Source organism: Anser anser, assembly GCF_964211835.1.
Source record: "Anser anser genome assembly, chromosome: 12".
NCBI classification, from domain to species: Eukaryota; Metazoa; Chordata; class Aves; order Anseriformes; family Anatidae; genus Anser; species Anser anser.
The window spans coordinates 10,729,594-10,751,044 of record NC_139733.1 but is presented as its reverse complement, the minus strand read 5'-3'; the positions used below and the strand labels follow the sequence as shown (position 1 = coordinate 10,751,044).

The window sequence follows — 21,451 nt, the reverse complement described above, 5'->3', positions numbered from 1 at the left end:
CAATCATACCTGAGAACAGTTTTAAAAGGGCCTTTGGCAGCTGTCAGCAAGTGAGGCTGCTCAGTCTCACACACACACAGAGGTGCAAAAGCCTCTGGGTCTCCCAGGCTTCTGCTCACTCACTTACCACCAAAAACCACAACAAAGAAACCCTGCAAGTTTAAAGAAACCTTTTTTTTTTAAATAAAGTAGTTTTTAATTCCACACACTTCTGTAAACATCCTAAAAAGAAAAAATAAAAAAAAAATCTATAGACATTGTTTCAAAATACTAAAAAAAAATTATCCCCAGTGTGGATTGTAACTCAAGTTTAAAATAGCTACCACATCCTTAAGTTACTGCAAAAATCAGAGCTGCAGGTGTCCTGGCTTTGCTCCTGAATAACGGTCCCATACCATAGCTGGGCAGGGTGAAGCAGCCAGCCCAGCTTCAACGCCCAGCTTTGCTCTGCAGGTTTCCTGCAGCCACAGACAGGTGCTGCTTGTGGTAACGCTCCGTGTTTTCTGACAGCCAGACATTTTTCTTTTTGTAAGCTTGCAACCAAGTTTTAACTTTAGCAAAAAAAAAAAAAAAAAAAAAAAAAAAATTTACCTTTCAATAAAGGATTTCAGATAGTGCAACATGATTGACTATGCAAAAGGGCACATATAATTCACAAAAAAACCTTCACGCCCTTTATTTGCTTGTCTACATCTAACAGAAGCCCAACAGGGTTCATTGACCTTTTTTTTTTTTTTTTTTTCCCTTTTTCTCCTGCTTGATTTTTTTTTTTTTTTCCTTTTAAGAAAACCAGGAAACCTCATTTTTTTTTTTCTTTTTTGTTCTTGTTGTTTTGCCCAAGAACTTCTGACCGAGCCACGTATCGGCTGCTTTCGAACCTCACAGAACCGAATACAGAGTTGACTCCTTAGCAGCAAACTTTTTGCCAAAGTATCAACTATAATTTTTTGTTGCGTATTAAAAAACATTTCTGTTCTTAGTCAGGATTTGCTTCCTTGGTAGCTGGCTTCCCGGGAAGCTTCAATCCACAAATAGAGAATCAACAGGAGTGCTTCAAGACTTAAATTTGTGAAATAAAAAGCAAACAGAGCAAAAAAAAAATTAGCAGGACCAGTCTTTCGGTCTCTCATCCATCGCAAAGAGGACTCCCCTTCCCCTCCCACCTTGCAGGACACACAGACTGAGGAGGGGCAGGAGGCTGGCGGCTGCGGCCGGCACCTTCCAGCTCCTGATGGCACAGGGGGCGGCCCTTTCCAGGGCCATAAAAACTAGGATACTGCACAAGTTTAGAAATCCATCAGTGAACAAGGCTTTACTGACAACTTTTCATACAGTTAAAAAATAAAAATACAGAACAACAGCGGACAGTGTCACATATTAAAAACGAATAAAATGGGCTCTATTTAAATGGTATTAAAATTAATTAGAAACTAAAAATCTTACCACTTTGGTCGAGGTGTTTTGAGCCTCCACCAAAATGATCGGCCTTAAAAACAACGGGGCTGTGTGACACACAAAGAAAACATGGAATTTGAAAAGACAGTGTGGGCTAGGCAGTGTCTTTGACTATAACTATCACCATATGTTCTTCTTCTAACTTTCCCAATGTCCTTAGTGCTGACTGGAGGTACTGCTGAGAGAATTCACAAGGAGGGAACGCGTAAAGCATGCCTGTGCTGTCTCTGCCCTTCGCCCCTCCCACGGGCAGGCTGATAACCCCAGCAGCCTGCTTCTGTTTCAAGTAGGAGACCAGATTCCTGAGAAGCCGTCGCTGCAAGCCAGGCTCTACAACAGGGAAGGTCCCCTCAGCCCCTGCGCCTCCCGGGGCGGACTGGGTCGCCAGGAGCACAGCGTAGCCGTTGGGGCTGCCTTGTTTGATGCGGCGAGTGACTTCATCCAGCTTGGGCTGGTCGAGCCGAAGTCTCTGAGCGATTTTGAGCTGCGTTAACTTCCCGCCGGACGAATGGTCTTTAAGGAGTCCGTTGATGACGCCGAGGTCTCCCTCCAGGATGTGCATAGAGGTGGGGAAGCAGCTGTTTTTTAGCACAAGAAGCCCATTCCAAGCAAGCTGCAGTGTCTGAGCATACTCCGATAAATTCTTTAACTTTTTGGTCTCTGATTTTGGCTCCTCGTGAGTTTTTGATTCCGATTCGCCAGTTCGATGATTGCGTTCGCTGTCCCTTTTTTTAGGCTGCGGAGCATCGGATGCCTCACGATGGGGCTTCTCCTCAGTCGCGTGACGATTGTTCTGAAGGGAGTTACTCTGCTCTTTCTCAGCTCCGGATTCTGTAGTGTGATTCTCTTTGCGAGCCCTGTCTGGGCTGCGGTCTAAAGCTGGCCCACTGGCCTTTGTCCTGCTTCTGTCCTCGTAAGGCGAGTGAGTAGTCCTCCCGCGGTCACTGGAAAGGCTCCGGCGTTTCCGCCTCTCTTCCCACGGTTTGGGCACCGTGCGATCGCCATCGCCGCCCCAGCGCTCTCCGCTCCGGCTACGCACCGATCGGCTGTAGCTTTCCAAGTTGTTTCTGCGTTCAGCGTTTTTGGCAGGGCTGGCCCACTCTGCCTCTGCAAAGCTCCTGTCTCTGTCCGAGTACAGGAGGTGTGGAGGAGTCCTATCTCGCACCCGCAAGTCTTGCTCTAGGCTTCGGTGTCTGCTGTACCCATCAGTGAGCAGTTCATAGTGCACGGGGAGAGGCGCGGGCTGGTACTGCTGTGGGTATCTCGTCTCTTCTGCTTTGGCAAAATCCACTCGAAGTCTCCTCTCCGGTCCACCCAGAGGAAAGCCCCTCATCTGCGCGCAGGCAGCCTGGGCAGCATCCAAGCTTTCGTACTGGATATAGGCAAAACTGTCTCCCTTCACATAGTCAATAGTCCTGATGCTGCCGAAGCGGTCGAACTCCCTCGCCAGGGCAGCCAAGGAAGTACTCGGACCGAGACCACCCACCCACAGCCTGGTAGTAGGGTTGGCTTTACCATAGCCAATTTTGATAGGGTTCCTGCCGACAACGCGGCCCGACATCGCGACCTTGGCCCGGTGCGCCATGTCTAAGTTTTGGAACTTGAGGAAAGCGTAAGCCCCGCCCTGGCCCCTGGCAGGGCGCTTGATCACCACTTCTTCGATGATGCCGTACTTCTCGAAGGCGCGCCTCAGCTCCACCTCCGAGACGTTGTGGTCCAGGTTGCCGATGAAGAGGTTGCGGGTGGCTCTCTGATCGTCCTCCGGCATCAGGTCTTCCTCCGCCACGATGGGGTAACTGTAGGGCCGGCCGCGCTCGTCGTACAGCCCGTAGTAATCCAGGGCCCTCTCCCGCTCCCGGGAGAGCCCGATGGCGGCGGCTTCCAAAGCGAAGGCGGCTGCCGCGGCGTGAGCGTGCCTCGGCCGCGGTTCCCGCAGCAGGGGGCTGGTGACAGGAGACAGCGACCTCTGTTTGTACTGGTAGGTGCTGTGGATGGGCGGCAGGTACCCCAGGGGCTCCGGAGAGGGCGCGGGGGGCGGCGTGCGGCTCCTGCGGCCCCCGCGCAGGTACACCGGCTCCACCTTGAGGGGCCGATCGTAGAGGAGCAGCTGCCGGGCCCGGGCGTGCCGGCGGGCGTCGCGGGCGTCCCCGGGGTGTCGGAAGTTGACGTAGGCGACGCGGCCGAGCTCGGGCGTGTGGGAGAGCTTGACGCTGATGTCCCCGGCGCCCCCCCCCGCGAAGCGCTGGAAGAGGCGGAACAGGCCGTCCTCCAGCAGCTGGTCGGGCAGGGCCGCGCTCAGCCCGCTCACCAGCAGCGTCTTGTACTCGCAGGACCCGGGCGGCTCCCCGGCCAGGCCCGCCGAGCCCCCCAGCGGCGCCAGCAGCAGCGAGGGCGCGGCGCCCGGCGGCGGCCCGGCCAGCAGCAGCGAGGGGGCCACCACGGCGCCCGGCAGCGCCTTGGCCTTGGGCACGCCGAGCGCCCGGGACGACGACGACGACGACGACGCCGAGGCCGAGGGGGCGGCCTGGCTGCCGCCGCCGCGGGCGCCCGAGGCCGAGCCGCTCCCCGCCGGGCGGTGGTTGGAGTCGCCGCCGCCGCCGCCCCCGGCGCGCTCATCGCCGCGGTGGCTGCGGGAGCCGGAGCCGGAGCCGCCGCCGCCTCCTCCGCCGCCGCCGCCGCCGCCGCCGCCGCCGGGCGTGGGCTTGTCCCGGCTGCTGCGGGAGGCGCCCGAGCTGCGGTGCGGGCCGCGCCGGCTGCTGCTCTCGCGCTCGCGCTCGCGGGGCCGCTTGGCGGCGGCGGCGCGGCCTCCCCCGGCCCCCGGCGGGCTGGAGTCCCGCTCGCCGCCCCGCTTCATGGCGCCGGGGCCCGCGGCTCAGGAGACGCCTCCGGCGGCCGCCGCCATCTTGGACAAAAGGGAACGAAGGCGGCTCCGGCCGCCGCGCCGCGCGGGCCCCGCGTCATCACCCCGCGCCCCGCCGCATGGCGCCGGCACCAGCGCGACGGCGCCGCGCAGCGACGCGCGCGGGAACGCCCCCGCCGGCGGGCGGCCAATCGGGAGCGGCGGCGGCGGCGCGCGCGCGGGAACTCCCCCCCCCCCCCCCGCTTGCCGGGCCGGGCGGGCGCGCGCGGGAGGGAAGGCGGGAGGGAGCGGTGCGAGGGAGGGGCGGGGCTCCGCAATGACGTCACACGGCAGGCGGGAAACCGTCGGCAGTTTAATGAGCGTCCCGTACAGCGCGCGCCGCCCCCCGCCGCCGGGCCCCGCCCCGCCCTCCGCCAGGCCCCGCCCCCCGGCGCCTCAGAGGTCGGCGCGGGCGCCGTGCGCGCGCGGCGCGTACTTGGGCATCAGTTCGTGGATGCGGCGGATGAAGTCGCCCTTCTCGGCGCAGCCCTTGCACGCCTCGCCCCACTCGTCCAGGATCCGCCGCAGCTCCTTGACGCGCAGCTTGCGCAGGTCGGCGGTGCTCAGGTCGATGTGCTGGTCTGCGGGCAGAGCACAGCGGCGCACACGGCTCAGCGGCCCCGGGGGGACGCGGCGGGGCCGGGCAGGGCGAGCAGCCGGGGCCGCTCCGCAGGGCTCGCCCAAGAGCCGCGGCCCCGCGCCCCCCCCCCGGCGCGCTGCCCGACCTGCCCCATCCCAAGGAGACGCCGAGCGCGGCGCTGCCGGTGCCTGCCTCGGGCAGGTGAGTGGCTGTGCAGCAGCCAGGAAGGGTCAGCGGCCAGCAGTCCCAGCTGAGCGCCTCCACAAAGCTTCCTGGGGCACTGCGGAGAGCCCCCCGGGGCGTGCAGCTCACCAGGATTTTACAGAATTTCAGACCGGGTGAGCGCTTTTAGCATGCTGTTTTACCCCAAACGTCCCAATGCCCCAGAAAGGCACGGGCAGTTTCCCTTGCGCTGGCAACTCACCGTATTTTAGTTCACAGATCTGACTGTCTTTCTTCTTAAGTTTCTCACAGATCTTTTCCACGGGGATGTGATGACTCATGGGCTTTGACACCTCATTAATGATTTTGGTGGCTGCATCGCTTGTGGCCCCAACATAATAGCACTAGAGGGAAGAAAAGAATGAGGTGGAGATGCATGGAGAAATGCTTCTAAAAGGAGGGTTTTCTATCCGTCTTCTCTCCCTGCACAGTTACGCAGCTAGATGCTTACAGTGACAGAACTTTCCAAGCGACTGCTATACAAGGGCAAAAGAAAGCCTATCTCTGAGCCAAGGGAACTGAGCAGGCACTTCCCGTCACGCTGCTTCACAGCTGTCAAGGCTGGTTGTCTTGTGTCTCAAGTTTTTAAAAACTTGAATTGAGTTAATGAAGTCTTCTTCATTCAAGGAGAAAGACGCTCTGAAGCATTTCCCCTCCGCATTTCTCATGGTGTCCCTCTGCCGTTCTCTTCTTAGGAGAGTTCAGGGCCTTTTTCTTGGGGCTCTTCATTCAGGGATTGTCATCTGTTTTTACTTAAGGCAATTTGGTTTTCCTTTATTTAGTTTTCAGCTAAACAGCTGAAGAGTGCAAGTATTTTAACAGTTTATATTACACTCCAAATACAGTTTGGCAGGAAAGTTCTACAGCAACTAAAAGCTTTGTAATCCCCAGCGCTTCAGTAACAAGGAGTAATAAGGTCAGCCAGTAAGATGTCTGTTGACAGATACATACATATACATTTCAAGTGAAGCGGTCGTACTCCTCGTCTCCTCTTACAACAACAAGAAAGAACAGAGGAGACCAATTGCAGCCACAGAGCTAGGCAGAACACCCCCCTGGGAGGGGCACACCACACTAACAAAGAAGCACTGGTTTCCTCTCATTTGCCAAGTGTTCTACAGTTTATTTCCTCCAGAGGCAAATACTGTTGACTACTACTTACCAGCCGGTTCTCTTTGCCTTTTGCCTCTTTGCAGGATTTCAAGAGCTCCTTTTCAATACTGGCGGGTGTGAACTCAACACCGTTGTCCTTTAGGCTCTGGTAGAACCTTCCCAGGAACGTAACGCACACTGGAAGGGAAGATGGATGGAGTTATCTGCCTCTGCAGTGCAGCTTTCAGAAGGCACTTGTAGGGAAAGAGAATAAGGGATGCGGAGAACAGAACTTTTAGAAGCTGTGTTAGCAATCAGTGACTTCGTAGGTGTTCCAGCAGGTCTTTCACAGCACAGGTCAATCAGCACTATGCCCTGATATTTCTGGTGGAAACCATGGGAGTGCCCGGTGGCTTTTGTACACTGCATTGAATGAGCAGCAGCGTTCAGCTGTGGGGGGCACAACACAAGACAGTGCCCGAGGAAAAAACATAAACTTAAATTTATGTCTTATTCTTGCTGCTTTGGAAAGCAACTTGTCAGACAAAAGTTGAAAAACAACCATCTACATGATCCCACTCCAGCCTGTACAGTCTCTAGTAACATGATATCACTGATCACTCAGTTGTTCTTGTTCCCAGGTGAATTATTTCCAAGAGAAAACGCTACCCATTGTACGCACTCGGCATGTTTCTCCTCTCATTTCCCACAACTTTCTGCATCAGTTTCAAACAGGGCAGTGTTAAAGGTAACGAAACTCCCACGAGTGCCTCAGCGGCTGAGAGGACAGACCCAAGCCCCTGCCTGCGGGAAGCGCACACGCAGCGTAGTTGTTGCACCGTCCCTGTGGCAGCGGCCGGGCAGCTCACGCTCCTGGCAGAGCACAGCACAGCCGCGTGCAGCAGGGCAGGGACACGGCTGCGGGTACTGCAGCCAGTGGGGTGACTGCCTGGGAGACCCAGCAACTTGCGGCGCTTCGGCTTTCACCCGCGCGGCTGCTCGCACAGCTCGCCTGCCAACAGCGGCACCGCCGGGACCGGGAGCTCGGCGGCTCCACCAGTTCCTGCGGCAGGACCTGTGGACTCCCAGAGCTTCCAGGTGTGAGGCTGGTGCCAGGTACGGCCTGTCCCTAAGTGCTGCGTCCTGTGTAATTTGGCTTTCCCAACGGGAAGGGACAGGCAAGTGTCACGAGCTTGTGTTCAGCTCCCAACACAAGCGGTGGCACAGAAAACCGTAAATGCAGGAAATCAAATACAAACTTACTCTCGTCACATTAAAGCTGGCAGCGATTACGAGCTGGACCTTTTGGGAAAATATTTTCTGTACGCACACAACAGCATCATTTACCTCACATCAGTCTGTCTCCAGCCACAGACACACACTGATGGCCCCTGTGCGCTGGTTGGAAGTGAAAACCTTCGGAAAGAATAGAGACGCTGCAGGCGGCGGTACCGGTGAGTTCCTTACGGCCGAACCCCGCTGCCGGCCCGGCCCGGGGCAGCGGCCAGGAGCCTCCTCGCTCTGCGCTCCCCCCGCGCCCCGCCGGGCCCCGGCACCCCGCAGCCTCCCCTCGCCCCGCCCGGGAGCCCCGCGCCCGGGCCGTGGCCGCGCAGCTCGGGCTCCGGCCGCCCCCCGCTGCCCGCTGAGGGGCCGCTCCCGGCGGCCGGCCCGGCCCCGCCGCGGGGCTGCGCCGCGTCCCGGCGGGCGGCTCCGCTCCGCTCTCCTCGCCCGGCCGGGCGGGGCCCCGGGGCCGCCCCCCCTCCGGCCCGGCCCCACTCACCCTCGCACTCCCCGTCGCGCAGGGCCCGGCCGCCGGCCGGCAGCAGCAGCAGCAGGGCCAGCGCCGCCCAGAGCCCGTGGGCCGCCCGCATCCCGCCGCGCTCCGCGCCCGCCGCACCGGCACCGGCACCGCCGCCCCCGCGCCGCGGCCCGCTCCACCCGCTGCCTCCCCCATTGGCCCGCTCCCCGCCCGGCTTCCACGCCGCCTCCTCCCATTGGCCGGCCCGCGGCCTCCACGGGAGAGTTGGCGGCCGCTGATTGGGGGAGGCGGCGGGACGGGGAGTTTCTCCGCCTCCCTCGGCCGCCATTTTTGTTAAGGGAAAGGCGTCCGCGTGGACCCCGCCGCGGCTGGCTGCGAGCGCCATCTTGTAGCGGGGCAGGGCCTCACACCCGGGGCGGGGCGGGGCGGAAGCGGCCTCGGGGCGCGGCCAGGTTGGAGGGCAGCTGTGGGGTGCAGGCGGCCCTGAGGGACTCTTCTTGCTGCCAGGGGCCCGCAGCGCTTCGGCCTCGGCGTGGGGAGAGCTCCTGGCTGTGCCCAGGCACCCAGGGGCTGTAGGGCTTGGGGGGAGGAGGATGCTGCGGGCTGTGGTAAATGCATTTTGAGTTCCTCCATGCTATTGCAGTCACTGCATGCATGGCTTGTTCTCAAAGCCATCACAACAAGGTGCTAGGAACTGCCCTGAACAAATAGAGTCTGTCGTTTACACCATTTTGAAGTTGTAGGGAGGAATGCGCACCCCTCGATTGTTATATCGCAGGGCTGTATGTTTAACTGCGTGTCCAAGGATGCTGTTTTGTCAAAGGAGACAATGTCGTGTAGCCCCATGCTAATGAAGCCAGGAATGGAAGAATGGGGGCTTGCTTAATCACACTAAAAATAGATGTTGTTGAGTGTCTTTGCTTATTACTGTGCAAATTAACCAAAACGAGTCTGGGGGCCCTTCACAAAGACTGGTTCCTGACAAATATGGGAACCTGTCTCAAAAACCAGCTGAGACCGACCTTGTGGTTTGGACAAGAACCGAGGAGCAGCTGAGTCTGTACAAAGGCAGGGGGTCAACCTGTGGTGATGAAGCGTTATCAACCTTCATCCCCACGACCCCCTGACAACCACCACCAGAAGGCACTGCGCAAGCGCAGACAGGAGGAGTTTATAGAAATGACTTCTTGGAGCTAATTTTAATACAAAGCAGGGATAGGTTATGCATATGTATAGGCGTATTGGGAAACTTCAAGCATATGTAACTCTTTACTGCATATAACCAGGGCAAGTTGCTGCGTTGGGGTGCGCATGCCTTTGGGAGCTATCCTGCATGCGCCTGGCGCCAAAAGAAACCACATACCTACTTTATAACTCATTTGCTTTGAGTTGTAGCGTTCTTCCACGAATCACTAACAGGTACCCTGGTGGGTGCGACACTCACCTCAGCGGGTGGGGATGAGGAGCGACCTTGTTCAGCAAAGGTCACCTGGCAGGTGAGTAGAAATAAGGACGGAAACTATATCTGCAGGAGGATACTCAATTAATTCCCTCATTGGAATAAAGAGGGATCTGCAGGAATGAGGAGGGAGGTGAGATGTTCCTGGATGTGAGAATTTGGGATAGATAAAATGTGGGTGGCGTTTTACATTGTGATTACTGAGACACAAAGCCTGTAGGAGCCAGTGATTAGGATTTCTGTCCCTATTCTAAATTGTCCTGTTATATTGGTTAAACAGCAAGTATTAACTCTCTTTTGGGGAAGCTGCTAGTGCTGTCCATGAGGGCTGCCATGCCCCCCAGGGTGCTGAGAGGGGCAGAGGGGTTGTGTTTGTTCCTCACGCTCACAGTGGTGTTGGGCTGTGGGTTTGTTCATTGTTTTAGCTAAGCCCAATAGCACTGAGGAAGTGAGCCCTGGGAGACAGGCGAAGTACTGTGCCAGTGAACGATGACCGAATTAAAGCTGGAGCACATGGCTAAGCGAGGAGTAAAACCTTGGGTGACTTCTGGTCAGCTCTAAAAGCTTATGGAGCTGGTTACGATGGCAGCCCAGAGTGCCACGATTATGGATGGGTAGTGCAGGTGGTTTGCTAGGAATTCAGTGCCGCATGTGACCAAGTTCTGCAGGCCCTGGGTGTTTCATGGTGAAAGCTAGGCATAGGTATCTGGTCACGTATGAGTGAGGGGAAGGGAGGGTAGTTTGAAGAATACCTAAACAAAACATTCCCTTTCAATTTTGCATGTGGAAAAGGATGATGGTTAGAGAGTGAACCATTATGGAGATGCAGATGTTGATTCCAGCATTTACATGGTTTACTTGTTTTCCACGTTGATAACCGCCAAAGTTGGGATTGAGGTTGTTTCTAGCCAAGCAATTCCTACTTAATTTAATAAATATTTGCCTTGGGGAAGGGAAAAAAAGAATGGGAACCGCATATCTCCAAACCTTAGGTTTTTGTGCTGAGCATGCCTGCAAGGTATGGTTTTGGTGGGCTAATAGTATGAAGGGAAAGTGTGAGCAGGGTAGGGCTACCAGGGGATCTGGTTTATGATCAGCTCTCCGACAGGAGTTTGATAGGAGGTTACAGTTATGGCAAGGGCAGCATCCTGTGCTTGTGGTGAGGCTGAGGGGACAATGAAATGCGGTGTTTGCTAAGGGTGGAGGTGAAACCAGGTTACATTTTGATGAAAATGTAGCACAGAACTGCCCTGACTGACTTGAGTAGGAGACATAGTGGAAACACTAATGTGAATTTGATTTTACTTTGTGTCAGGTGGATAGAGAAGCCTGTGAAAAGGAAAAAACAGCACATCAATTCTCTCATGATAGTAAAGACAAAAGCTGTAGACCTTTTGAAAGTGGGCTATAATTTGTGTGTATATGTGTATATATATATGTGTGTACATATATATATAATTGTACAAATATCATTCCAAACACTGTCCAGTGAAGCATTTGCTAGTACAGTGCATGCTAATGCAGCTACAGAAATATATAGAAAAATAAAACAAAGAGCTTGCTGTATGCCTGTAGCTCATTAGCCACACTGGAATGGGCTAATGAGATTGCCCTGACTTTAAGGCTAGTATGACTACCAATATGTACAGTAAATAAAACTGTGCATGTATGTCCATACCAATGGTAAATATGTGAATGAAGTCTATGAATTCATAAACGGTTCTTTTAATCTATGTGGTAGGCTGCAGCATGGAAGCTAGTTTCAAATCACAGTAAAAAGTGGTGGCAGAAGAAGCCAAGTAATTGTTGGTATAGAATATGCTGCTTTCCTGCTAGATCAAGGAAGACAGTATTCAGCATATGCTCATCTAACGAGACCGTGGTTCCTGAGGTAAGCACAGGGGGTGAGAGGAGGACAGTGGTGAATAAGCAGGTGGCGTGGATAAAGGTGGTGGTGGGACAGCACGGGGCTTACATTAATGGCTGCAGGATAACGGTAATTTGAAGGAGTTAGCGAGAGCCTCAGGGCTGCTGATGCTCCCGCTTCAGCGTAAGGGAGTCCATTGCCTGCCGCATGTGGGACTCTGCACCAGCTAAGCTGCCAGCTAGTGGGAGACAGGTTGTGCAGTGCCTGCTTGTTCAGCTCCACGAAAACCAGGAATAGGAAAAAAAAAAAAGTTGAGAATACTCTGAAGCATGCTATTTACACAAAACTATGCTGTGTCTGGGGCTTCAGTTGTGAGAGGTGGAAGACAGCAGCTGAACTCTGCAGGTTACGGAGCTGTTGCACAGATCCGGTGCAACGGTGCAGGCGGGGATGGTCGCATCGCAGACTGGGCACCCCCTAATGGTTGGCACGGTGTCAGTGAAGAAGCTGGGATTTAAGACAACTTTCTGCTGAGCAATAAAGTTCAGCTGCCTGAAGTTCAGTGATGGGTACCTTTTTTTTTTTTTTTTAAAGCCTCTAGGAATAGAGGTGTATTTGCACAGAGGTGGCTGAATCTTTATGGGCTAGGTTATCATATTTTCTAGAGGTTTACTTATCAATTTCACAAGAAAATTCATACTGTGCTACACAGGTCATATATGGAAACTGCTGAAGCTCTGACTTAGCTAGGGCGAAGTATTTGGCTAGGGTATTTAGATTTCAATCTGACTGTTGTGGCTTAGTTTAAATAAGGTATTTGGCTTGCATCGAAACAGTTGTTCTTTTGGCTTTAATGGCAATGAGATTTAACTTGTTTAAAGCTGAGGGCTTCACCTGTCTTTTTGTACCAAATATTCATTTCCTATGCTCCAGTAGCAGATTTTTTAGCTGAATTAAAAAACAAACAAACAAAAACCAGACTTGGTAAGTTGGGCTAAGAAGAGATCTCAAAGGGAGTGCTTTATACAGACACTTTTCAGGTGTCAGCTGAACACTTTTGCCATGTTACCTGTACTTTCAAGTACAACTCATTGTATTTTTATGTGATTCATGGGGTATGTAGTTAATGAAGAAGTGGGGTGCAGATGGCAGTCAATGTACACCCCAGTTCCAGTTTAAATTACACTTTTATTATATTTTACTGCTAAATGGCTTTTGGGATGAGTTTTAAATATTTTTTTTTGTTGCATTGTCAAGACAGGATGGGAGAAATGGGTTATTTTTTCTGTCTCCTGGGCCTTGACCTGATTTATTAGTTCTAATGGAAGAAGATGGGCATCTTCGAGATTAACTCTCATGTAGTAATGACTATAAATTTTAGTTTCTACATCTTATTCTTTCAAATCCGTTCTGTTAAAATGATTGGTATTTAAATATTTAAAATTGAGAAACAAAATTGCTGCCAAAACGTCTTGCTATTGCATAAAAATGTGAACTAGGCTGCCACTCAGTGCATCCCAACCCAAGCAGTGAGGTACCTCTCAAGGAACTGATTCAGCTGGCGTGTGGAAGTACTCCCACAAAACTCTTAAAGCTTCTGCCATACAAGGAGGTGCCTTGGGCTGCTGCAGGGGGTAGCGGTGCTGCCCCTCTCTGACAGCCGCCTGTCTTGTGGTGACCAGCTAGAGAAGCCTGAGGATAACCCTGTCAGGAGGACAGCAATGAATGTACAGCTGTACCATTTTAATATCAGGTATTAATCTTTAATTCCACATCACAGCAGTCGAGTGAATGGGTAAGGGAAAGAAACCCAAAACAAACAGCAGATATTTACATCTAAAATTCACACCACTTATTTGTTGGTTCTGGAAACATGCTATCACAATATATACAATGAAGTACCTTTAAGACACTTGTACAAATTATTTTTTCCTTTTAAATTTGATTTCCGTTATAGATAAGATAGCTGTTTTGATTTTATTTTAAACATGGATACACAAAAGAGAAGTGGTTAGAGGTTTTTGCCTTTTTTAAATAAGCACAGAATGCCAGAGGTTAAAAACACATTTACAGGGCAGAATACCAGTCAGACATCACAATCTATACATTTTTTGCTCAATTTCCTGTACAAATACACAGCATTCAAATGGGGGTATTTACAAAGAAGCATGATTAGAGGAAATTTCAAATATCACATAATTTGTTTCCCAAAGGCTCTTGCTCTCTCCAGCCTCCCCCAGTTTTGTCTGATTCTCCCACAGAAGGGATATGCAAGCATCCCTTACCTAAGAAATGGTTAAGTAAGCTAAAAAGGAAATGAAGTAAAGGACGGAAAAGAATCTTAATTTTGGACATTGCAAGAAAACCAACCCAGTCATTGAAAAAAAAGGGTGGGATTAAGAAAATTTTTTCTAATTGCTTTTCTTCTATTACTGTAGTTTCTTCTCATTTTTGTTTCATATGGGGCCAGCAGGTACACTCACGATGGAGAGATTTGCAGCAGAATTCCGCCAATTTTTTGAGGAATGCACATGCTATTTTGTTATGCAAAGAAAACCCGAGGAAGGCAAGTACATATTAAATTTAAATCAGAGTTAGGTATAGCATGAACGGGTCCTGTTCAAAGCATCCCGTCACTGTGGTTTATACAAAGAATCTTCAAATCCTGTTAGACAAGTGCAACAACTGCTGTTGCTTCCACCTGCTCCAGGCCTGAGTTTGCTGTTGGAGTTGTACTATGCTATCAGCCACCCCACCCTCCAGAGAAGTATTAGTTCCATGAATTATTAGTTCCAGCATTCACAAAATCTCAATAGGAGTCTATCTTCTGCACCCTTTAAGTTAAGCACTGAAAAGGGAGACAGAATATGTGGTAGATATCAGAACAGTAACAGAACCTTAACTTCAGAGAGGCTCATATTTAGTAAATTCAGTAATTCCGTCCTTTTTTTGTGTGGACCTGACATAATTTAGGTATTTGTATACAACATCTGATTGATCTTCAAACTCTTACAAATATGTAATTATGTCAGATACCCAAAAGGGACTCAACTACTGTTGTAGTCTCTCTAATCAGAGCAAGGTGACACATCGTAATATATTGATTAGAGTTCCAGGTGGCAGGTTTTCCAGCTGACTGGGACTTAGTCCCATGTTAATTGCATTCTTGCTTTTGCAAATTTTTATTTTCAAGACCTGCTGTTTTTTTTTCTTTTTTTTTTTTTCCAATGAGGAAATTCAGTAAATCAGTACCTTTACTACTTTCAACCCTCCCGCCAGAAAAAAAATAAAACAAAACAAGAAACAGGGGCAGGGGAGATGGAATCGAATACTTGGTTCTCTTAAAAATTTCTCTTGAGGAATCTCAGTCAAATTGGAGGATAACACACTGAAAATATTACACTAATTTCTAAGGAATTACCTTGACTTACCTTCACTGAAAACATAATTGAGTTGAATGTTCACACCTGTGTTCTATACCAGAGACCCAGCTTGGTTCATTACCAGTTAGAATGGCCCTACCATTGGAAAACTTGTTCCTGCTAGAGATGAAATGTCCACTGTAGGTCAGGTTTTAATATAATTCTCTTCTTAACTGTGAAGGTCATAAGGAGCCTGTGTTAGTAACAAAATAGAGGAAGCACGAGAGACTTTGTTCCAGGCCACACAGGCCATTTAAGAAACAAATCCATAATTTATTACTTTTGCATGGGCTAGAGCTTGAGAAAGAAAACGAATACATCCTCTTACAATCCCCTTCGTATGACAGCTGACAGAGCCCAGATTTCATACTGACCATCTTTAGGAGTTCAGAAGCAATGTACTCTGCCCAGTCGCTGTATTTAGAGGTAGTGCTAAAGGTGACCTGTAAAAGACTTAGATCCTTTTTTGCTTCTTTACACTGTTTGTAGCATGAGAAACTAAGTGGCTAGGGCAAGAACTGGATATAACAGTTGATGCTATTCCTGTTTCTGACACTAATTTATGTGGTGGAGGTAAGTCTTCTATTTGAATGTGCTTCAGATTTTTCAGTGGTAACTTACCATCGTCTGAAATGTGCTTTGCAATCTGCAGGTGGAAATGGTTATAAGGAAGGCTAAAATGTGCATAGTAGCAGAAAGAAGCATTGCTTATCTAAAAACATTAAATATTTGATGCTTTCTTTAGATTGAAAGTTTCTTGAAAAATATGAAAATAGGAATAAAAGATTTCTTATAGTTCTTTTTGAAGAACAGATCTTGGCTCTGTTACCACAGAACTTTTTCCTGGCTTGTCTTGTACTGAATTAAGAAAATACTGATTAAAAGGCTTGTTTTGTATACATAGACTTGTACTGTCGCCACCTCTGCATAGTTCCATTTCTTGGTTTTTCTTTTTTTTTCCTTTTTTTTTTCTCCACCAAAATTGCAAAAAACTAAACTTGCACTAAATTCTTCATCCCTTTCTGGAGCCTGACAATAAATAAATAAATAAATAAAGGGGTAGGGGGAGGCAGGGCATAGGGGGAAAGCTGTTTTACTGCATGGGGAGAAAAGAAACCTTCTAGAAGAGAGGAGAAGCTCCTAAGCTTCTTATACATTCTAAAGAAGCAAAAGAGGAAACAAATGTTTCTTCTTTACAGGTTGCCTTTAAGATTCCTGACTCTAGGGTGCACACTAAACACTGGGCTTTTCTTGCATCTTAGTGTTTTCTGTCTGCTGTGAGAGATGGAGCTGCTGCACACCAGCTGCAGTGAGATTTAGAGGGACTGAGGACAGCGTGGTATTGGGAAATGAATCTCGTGAATCTCAGCTCCTGGGTGATGGAAGGTGGTGAGAACGGTGATGTTCAGCCCTGAGGCAAGGATTGTTGGACATGATGCATTTAAGCCACCTTTTCTTTACTGGTGAGTCGCCAACCAGCTGTGGCATGAGAAACTTTTTTTTTTTTTAAAACCAGAATAGAAATGCTGGTGTCAACAGCCTGCCCGAAGTCGGGCATGGGAAAAGCCTACAATCAGTCGCAGCTCCAATGGCTACTAACCTCCCCTCATCCTGTAGCACTGATGAATAGCATATGGTTCCAATGAGAAAGCAGGTTGGTTTAGCCAGTGAAAGCAAAATTTAAGAAATCAAACAGTACATAAAAAACAAAGGAGGCAGAGTTTGTTGGAAATGATATCTTGGAAATCAGCGCATCAGCACTGGTTAGATTGCCTCAGCACCCATGAACCAATGCAGGGAGATCACTGCACAGATATGTACAATCCTGCTCTCAAAAGAGCCAATTTCTTCTTAGAATTGCCATCTTTTTCACTGCCTGCAGCTCATGCACCTTCCAGACTGACAGTTCATAAAATCCCTGATTTCAGCAATGAGCTTTCACTTCTGTACAGCAACAAAATATGTCCCTAGTGCAACTGCTTCTACTCACGTGGGTCTCAGAACTAGGAGGAAAGCAGTTTCAAAATCAACTTGCCAAATTTCCCCCTTCTTCTTCCCCTGCCGCTTAAAATTGTATTCTTCAGCTTCTGCAGGTCTCTATGGCTTGTGTGCCATGTGGTGCGGTTAAGAAACTGCAGAAGGAATAACCATCCACTGCACCAAAAGTTAAAAAACATAACGGAAAGGTGTAAAAAGAAATTAAAAAGGAAAGCAGCAACCTCCCATGCTGGCCCAATTGCTTGTGTGGGCTCCAGCCATAAACCTGCGGCAGTAGAAAGGCGGCTTGCTGTTCTGAGTCCTCATCTCTCTGCTTTCTGCTCAGACCTGGACTGATGACGCAAGCTGCTCACCAGGAGTTGTCCCTACTGCTCACTGATGCCATGCTCCCATGCTACCCTGGCCTGCTCTTCCTTCCCGCCGCTCACTGGCTGGGACACTTTACGATGCAATGGGCGGTGTTTGTCATCATCTTCAATTATCATTCCCTCCTCGTTCTCCATGTTTGGCAGCCGGGAGTGGTACGGTTTGGGGGGTAGAGCGGGAGGGTCCATGGTGTCCTGAGGAATGACTCCTGATGGAGCGGAGTGGCTTCGGCATGGCTGGGATTTGAGCGACTCAAGGACATCAGGCTCAGAGAGACTGTACCTGACAGGGAGGTAGGGTGTCTCTAGGTCTTCATCAGTGTTCCAGGCCTGGCTGGGGACAGAATCCATGGTGTCTGTGCGAGGAGGTGGTTCAGAAGAATGTCCAAAATTACTCTCGCTCAAGGAAGAGACACCACTGCTGGCACTGCCGGATAAAGTGGAGTTGCTTCCATCTAGACCAGACTGCGGACTGGTGGGTGATGCAGGGATAGGATGAAGAGGGGACTGTTTAGAGAAAAACAAAAACCACGTTAAAATTGATGAGGGAGGCAACACTGCAGCTTGTTGCACATTTCAGCTTTTGACAGCGATGTGAACAACAATGCAGTTCCGTTTGTATTCAAAACGTTAATTATTAATGGTTTGTATGTGCACTTCCTTTGTAATGCACTTCTGCATTACTCTCTTCTCTCCTGCAACTTTTTTTTTTTTTTTTTTTTACCTTGCGCAATGTTCGTGCAGGTAGTGCCGGAGGAGCATCACTGAGCTGGTGATGGAAGGCATCAAAGTGCAGCGCGTAGTGTCCTGGAATGAGACATGGATCAGAAATACAGACTTGTGCAGCCTCAACTGCCATGAAAGAGTTGGGGTTTTAGATGCTCTGGTGCCAGGTAACAGCTCCAAACGCTGATAACTCCACTCCAGCCTAGGCTTCCTTTCTGACAGATACCGTGGAGTGCATCTGTCACATCACAAAATGCTAATGAGAAGTTTAGTGCAGTGATAGATTTCCACCCAACCCTGTTATCAAGGATCTCATGGCAAGGCAACAGGCTCATAAACAATGAATGTTTGAAGGTTTATTTAATAGCTTTGTAACTGTAAGTTATTGCTGAAGATAGCCATTGGCAAGAAGCCAGGCCAAACCCCCAGCGCGCACACACACCTAATTCTAGTCCATACAAGCCCACATCTTACTGTAAGGATTGTAAAAATTTGAAGTGTTGTCCAGCACTAACCTAGCAGACCAGGAAAGACTTTGGCTTGTTTCTGGTTGTTTCCATAGGGAAAAACAAAAGGCTGTGGTCAGCTTTCAGGTGGCCTAGATTTATCTGGCGTGACTGCACCAATTATGCAGCAGACCTATTGGGCTTTTCCTTACCATGGGGCAGGCTTCGGGGAGGTACTGGTGGGGCCAAGATGCTCCCAACGTGGGCAGACAGGAATGGCAGGGCCTCTCTTGTTCCGCTGTCTAGGCTCCAGCTACTGGGCGCTGCTGGCACAGCTGAAGGATTGAAACAGATTTAACTTGGGTAATGTAACAGGGAGGTCTTGGGGCCAGAAGGATTGGCTTTCTGGTGTGCTCTTCAGTAGTAAAAAGGGGACAGATTCTAGAAACTTGGTGTATGGTAGGATTGAAGGCAAACAAAGGCATCATCTAATCTACAGTGTGTTAAGTTTACAGGGTACTTTGTTAAAGAAGTGACAGTTAGGTGATCACAGTGTTTGTTAGTCTGCCCATCTCCCCTTCACTGATGCCCCCCCCGGCCCATTTCTAGCAAACGTGAAGAGCAGTAGAACTCCTAAGGTGTTCTTTTTTTTTTTTTTTCCCAAGCCATTGAGTAAGTAAAAATGACACCTCAGTGACAGAACAGCAGCTAGCTCTCAGTTGTGAGCTCTTCTGCCTGGCGGCAAATGATTACAGAGCAGGAGGGAACGTGTGTCCTGAAACAGGATGGCCTGTAGCTGTATTACAGTGGCTAAGCAAAGACTGAATCTGTGGACACCTCAATCGGTTACAGAAGAAATCAAGACTTCACAGGTCCAATTTACTAAGCAACAGAGCTGATCAAAAATGTGATCACCAAATACTTAAAAACAGCTGTTTGGACTCCTTGTATTACAAGGTCAGCTGACGAGATCAAGCCTTTGTTAATCAGAAAAGTTAGAGGCAAGCGTAGTCCCAAGCTACTTCGGGGATTCCCACTCTGTGTGCTTCTTGACGGGGTGCACTGGGCACAAACCTACGGACAACAGCAAGAAGGCTTTCCTCACGACAGACGTCCAGTATGGTATGTGTGACTTTTTCTCATCAAAATAATAGTTGCTTCTAACAATGAGAATTTTTCAGGATCTCAAGAATTTTGTTGACGAAGATTATTAAAACGCATCTTCCTCTCTTCCAAACACACTGAAAGACTCTATTTATTCTGAGGAGATGGAAATGCAATAATTTTATGTTTATTTATAAACGATTGAGTTTCTTCAGATTTGCCAAAGAAAAAAGGGAAAAAAAGTGATTCCTTGAGTCTACCAAAGAAAACTGAGATTAAAGATAGCTTTTGCCACTGTTAAGTTTTGGAACATGAAAAATGGAAGCCTGGAGAAACAAACATGGAGTTTGACATACGAAGAAAATTTCTCTGTAATTAAAATGCCTGCAACCATTTTTTGGTGTGTTTCTTTTCTAAAATGACTTTGAAGAGTTTCTTCAGTATTTTTGTTTTCTTCGCTTCCGAACACAGGCTGCCCAAGACTTAAAATTCCCTAAGGTAAAAAAGATCAGAAAGTAACAGCCTCATAAGACAGAAAAAAAACAATAAAAGATAAAAGAAAATGTTGTTTTTGAAGGGAGACTCTCAAACTGAGAAAGGTGTACAAGTGAGATACCAAGAATCTTGACAGAGAACAAGTTCAAACCAAGGGATATATCTCAACACAGGTGAGCTGGCTTCAGATGAGCTTCTTGAGCACCCCTGCTCATGCTGTATGCATGCCAGAGTGCTCTAATTTGCAGTTGGTGTCAAAAGGCTAAAATGGAGAGGGACAAGAAATGTAATGATACCAGCATCAAGTGAAAAGGACAGAACAATACCTGGCTTTCTTGGCCTGTAGAATGACTGCTTTTTGTTTAACACTGAGATGCAGCAGAAGACTGAAGAACAGAACATGGTACCCCAACGTGTAAGCCGTTTATACTGTCTCATTCCCTCATTCACTGCCTTTTGAGTGTAAGTGCTGGAAATCATCCTCGGGTCAGACAATTTTGGAGCATGGCTGCTGCCTGTTAAAACCAGTGCTTAATCCAAAATGCTTCAGGAAGAAACCTACCCAGGGAGCTCCAGTGCTCTGTCCTAGCCCAGCTCTCTCTTCTCAACAGTCTTCAGTGGCTCAGTAGCCAAGTTCAATTAGCAGGGAAGCTGAACATGAACCATTCTGCTCTTGGTGACTGATGTCACCCTGTTGTCAGTGAGAATTACTGAGCAGTGCTTCTGTCACGGCAAGGAAGGGGGTGGAAAAATTCATGGGGCATGACTGTTAGCAAAAAACAAGGCATCCTCACTAACAAAGAACAATGAAGGCTCAAGGACTGCAAAACTGCTTGTCACTGTGCTTGTGCTACCAACCTGGCTGAAGAGCTGGGGTTCCCGTAACACCATCCCCTAAAAACAGTTACTGAATGTCATCTGCCTTTCACGGCTCCTCTGGAGGGAGTTTGGTCTTGGATCCCCTTCTCTTTGTGCTACATACTATGCTGTTGTATAAAGACTGGCTACAAATACAGATTCAAGAATTATTTCTTAACTGGCAATACATCATATATGTGCCTTTTCCAGTTCCTTCTCTTGTCCAATATGAAAAAGTTACCATGTCTGTCATGTTCATTTCAAATGCAGCATGGCTAAGCCAGAGCTCTTAATTCCTCATTCCCTAGTCTTAACTGTTGTCACCATTTATTATCGTCAAAGTCCTTTATTTAGAACTGTACGTTGGGTTTTGGTTTCCATCTCAACTGTTCTGTAAGGCTGCCACATTGTTAAAGTAGTGGATTCTGACTTATTAGAAATTCTATTAAAAAATCTGGATTTTTTTTCCCAAAGATACAGTTTAGTTCAGGCATAGCTGACAAAACAAGAATACTGACAGATGTCTGATGGAGTACGTTATGCACGTCAGCCTAGAGGACTGCAGTGGTCTTTCCTGGCCTTAAAAATGTTTGACTTTAAGACACTGTTTGCCTAGCCTATGACCATTACCCGCTTATGGCAGCACCCTTGTTTCAGATTTCAGCTCATGAATTTTTGTCCACTTTTCTGTTTTTTCAGAATGC

At 49.3% G+C, this 21,451-nt stretch overlaps 3 protein-coding genes and 2 long non-coding RNA genes across 24 annotated transcripts in view; 2 read left to right on the top strand and 3 right to left on the bottom strand.

The window, feature by feature from the left end:
* Positions 1–1,372: 1,372 nt before the first annotated feature.
* On the bottom strand, positions 1,373–4,422 carry RBM15B (RNA binding motif protein 15B). The gene has a single exon (XM_083795752.1). It carries the CDS (start codon positions 4,307–4,309, stop codon positions 1,550–1,552), a length of 2,760 nt encoding a protein of 919 aa, XP_083651878.1. The 5' UTR covers positions 4,310–4,422; the 3' UTR covers positions 1,373–1,549.
* A 234-nt stretch (positions 4,423–4,656) lies between these two features.
* Positions 4,657–8,407, bottom strand: MANF (mesencephalic astrocyte derived neurotrophic factor). The gene is made up of 4 exons (XM_083795770.1): positions 8,029–8,407; positions 6,319–6,446; positions 5,359–5,500; positions 4,657–4,935 (listed from the first exon to the last, which is right to left on the bottom strand). Exons 1-4 carry the CDS (start codon positions 8,390–8,392, stop codon positions 4,751–4,753), a joined length of 819 nt encoding a protein of 272 aa, XP_083651896.1. The 5' UTR covers positions 8,393–8,407; the 3' UTR covers positions 4,657–4,750.
* Positions 8,408–8,432: 25 nt separating this feature from the next.
* The window catches only part of LOC310880249, a 49,703-nt gene continuing 36,684 nt past the window's right edge, over positions 8,433–21,451 (top strand). Inside the window, exon 1 of the long non-coding RNA XR_014571568.1 lies at positions 8,433–9,503. This is a non-coding gene — a long non-coding RNA (uncharacterized lncRNA). The remainder of the gene's footprint in view (positions 9,504–21,451) is intronic.
* Positions 9,514–16,468, top strand: LOC310880254. The gene is made up of 2 exons (XR_014571573.1): positions 9,514–11,357; positions 16,018–16,468. It is a non-coding gene; the product is annotated as an uncharacterized lncRNA (long non-coding RNA).
* The window catches only part of DOCK3 (dedicator of cytokinesis 3), a 224,799-nt gene continuing 216,422 nt past the window's right edge, over positions 13,075–21,451 (bottom strand). For 16 of the 20 annotated variants that reach the window (XM_083795736.1, XM_083795732.1, XM_083795737.1 and 13 more), the window contains 3 exons: positions 18,503–18,625; positions 17,843–17,925; positions 13,075–17,625 (listed from right to left, as the gene is read on the bottom strand). In XM_083795736.1, coding sequence (XP_083651862.1) covers positions 17,119–17,625; positions 17,843–17,925; positions 18,503–18,625 — 713 coding nt within the window. In that variant the 3' untranslated portion in view covers positions 13,075–17,118. The remainder of the gene's footprint in view (positions 17,626–17,842; positions 17,926–18,502; positions 18,626–21,451) is intronic. The other 4 variants (XM_083795743.1, XM_083795747.1, XM_083795748.1 and 1 more) reach the window with 1 other exon arrangement.